Below are 1620 nucleotides of genomic sequence, written 5' to 3'. Positions count from 1 at the left end.
GGAATGGATTATTTTAAATCCTTCCCTTCTGCATGACCATCGCAGAGCATACATTCTCCGAATTACAACTTAACGTAGACAGACCACACCGCCCCTCAGCACACAGACAGTGTTTTAACTAGTTTTCCTCCTTGTATTGGGCATTTCTAACATCACCTAAGGGATATTCCACTACTCGAGCTACCTTTCCAGATTTCTAACGGCTTTATCTACCTCGAGTAACTCCTGCTGCATTACTCACGAATATTTTTACCACTGTTCTATCACTGTAAGGCAGTGGTTCTCAAACTGTGGGACGCGACCCCCCCCCAGGGAAAGCGAATAGCTTGAAAGGGGGACGCGGCATACTTTCCTACAGATAAAAATTAAAACTGCCCTAAATCAGTTTTAAAAATAACAACTGTACTTTCTTGGAATGACAAAGTTAAGGCATTCGTGAGAAAATTAGAGCTCTGGAGACACAGTATGGAAAGCGACACGCTAGACATGTTCCCTACTCTAGTGTCAATGGTACAAGACACTGATAATCCAGTGCTTCCAATGGAGATAAAAAGCTGCCCACTTGATCATCTCATAATGTTGAAAGTTCATTTCAAAAAATACTTTTGTGATGATTTTGATGAATTTTATTGGATTAAAAACCCATTGGGAAATGCACCTGGGCCATCATCTCTGAACGTAAATGAGCAAGAACAACTCATTGATCTCACTAGTGATACTTCACTGAAAAGTAAATTTAAGGAATTGTCTTTGTCAGAGTTCTGGATACATATTGGCAAGGAATTCCCAACTTTGAGCCAAAAAGCATTGAAGATCCTTATTCCTTTCGCAACAACTTATTTATGCGAGAAAGGCTTTTCTGCTTTGGCAGCTATGAAGTCAAAGCATCGTTCAAGACTAAATGTCGCTAAAGAACTTAGAGTGGCCATTTCTGATATTACACCACGTTTTGATAAACTTTGTTCTCAAAAGCAGGCCCATCCATCATATTACACTTTGATATTTAAATGTTTGATTATTTTTACAGGGAAAAATTAAATCCTTGTTAGTTAAATATAGTTTCATTTCAATACATATTTTGGTTAATTGCAAGTTTTAAAACTAATTTTTATTGTAGGCCTAATATTGTGAAACTTTAATTATTTTGTGCCAAAAACTGTTAAATAGTATGTAGAAAACACAAAATAAATTGAATAAAACGCCAAACTTAGTATGACTTCTATTTTGATAAATAAAACTGGTGTGTGTGTGTGGGGGGGGTGACAGTGTTTTCTCTTGTGAGCTGAGGCTCAGAGATAAAAAATTTGAGACCCACTGCTGTAAGGCATTTAATAATGTTTCAAAGGAATGACTCCAGATATTCAGGATACATTTATCCTCATTTTTATATCACCTTTATGTTCTTTTATTCAAAATCATGCAGGAAGATCAAATATGTGCAATATATTTTTGCCAACGTCATTGCCCAGCGGATGACAACAGTGTCACTCAGCATCGAATAGCTTCTGGGGCCACAGAAGTTGTTATGCCGACAATTTCATAGCTCGATTGTAATTTCAACATAAAAAAACTGAAATAGATGTAGAAAAACAGTTAATCGTGATAATAGATAAATGACCT

At 36.5% G+C, this 1620-nt stretch overlaps 1 protein-coding gene across 1 annotated transcript; it reads left to right on the top strand.

The window, feature by feature from the left end:
* Positions 1–465: 465 nt before the first annotated feature.
* On the top strand, positions 466–1038 carry LOC150102873 (zinc finger BED domain-containing protein 5-like). The gene has a single exon (XM_090397964.1). It carries the CDS (start codon positions 466–468, stop codon positions 1036–1038), a length of 573 nt encoding a protein of 190 aa, XP_090254090.1.
* Positions 1039–1620: the final 582 nt, after the last annotated feature.

This window comes from Typopeltis vanoorti, chromosome 9, assembly GCF_054136105.1.
Source record: "Typopeltis vanoorti isolate ZY-2024b chromosome 9, IOZ_Tvanoo_1.0, whole genome shotgun sequence".
In the NCBI taxonomy this organism is placed as follows: domain Eukaryota; kingdom Metazoa; phylum Arthropoda; class Arachnida; order Uropygi; family Thelyphonidae; genus Typopeltis; species Typopeltis vanoorti.
The sequence above is the reverse complement of the archived record's forward strand: the minus strand, read 5'-3'. Positions and strand labels throughout refer to the sequence as shown.

Excerpts from the sequence above, each read along its gene's own strand:
- LOC150102873 (XM_090397964.1), top strand. The coding sequence starts at position 466 with ATGGAAAGCGACACGCTAGACATGTTCCCTACTCTAGTGTCAATGGTA.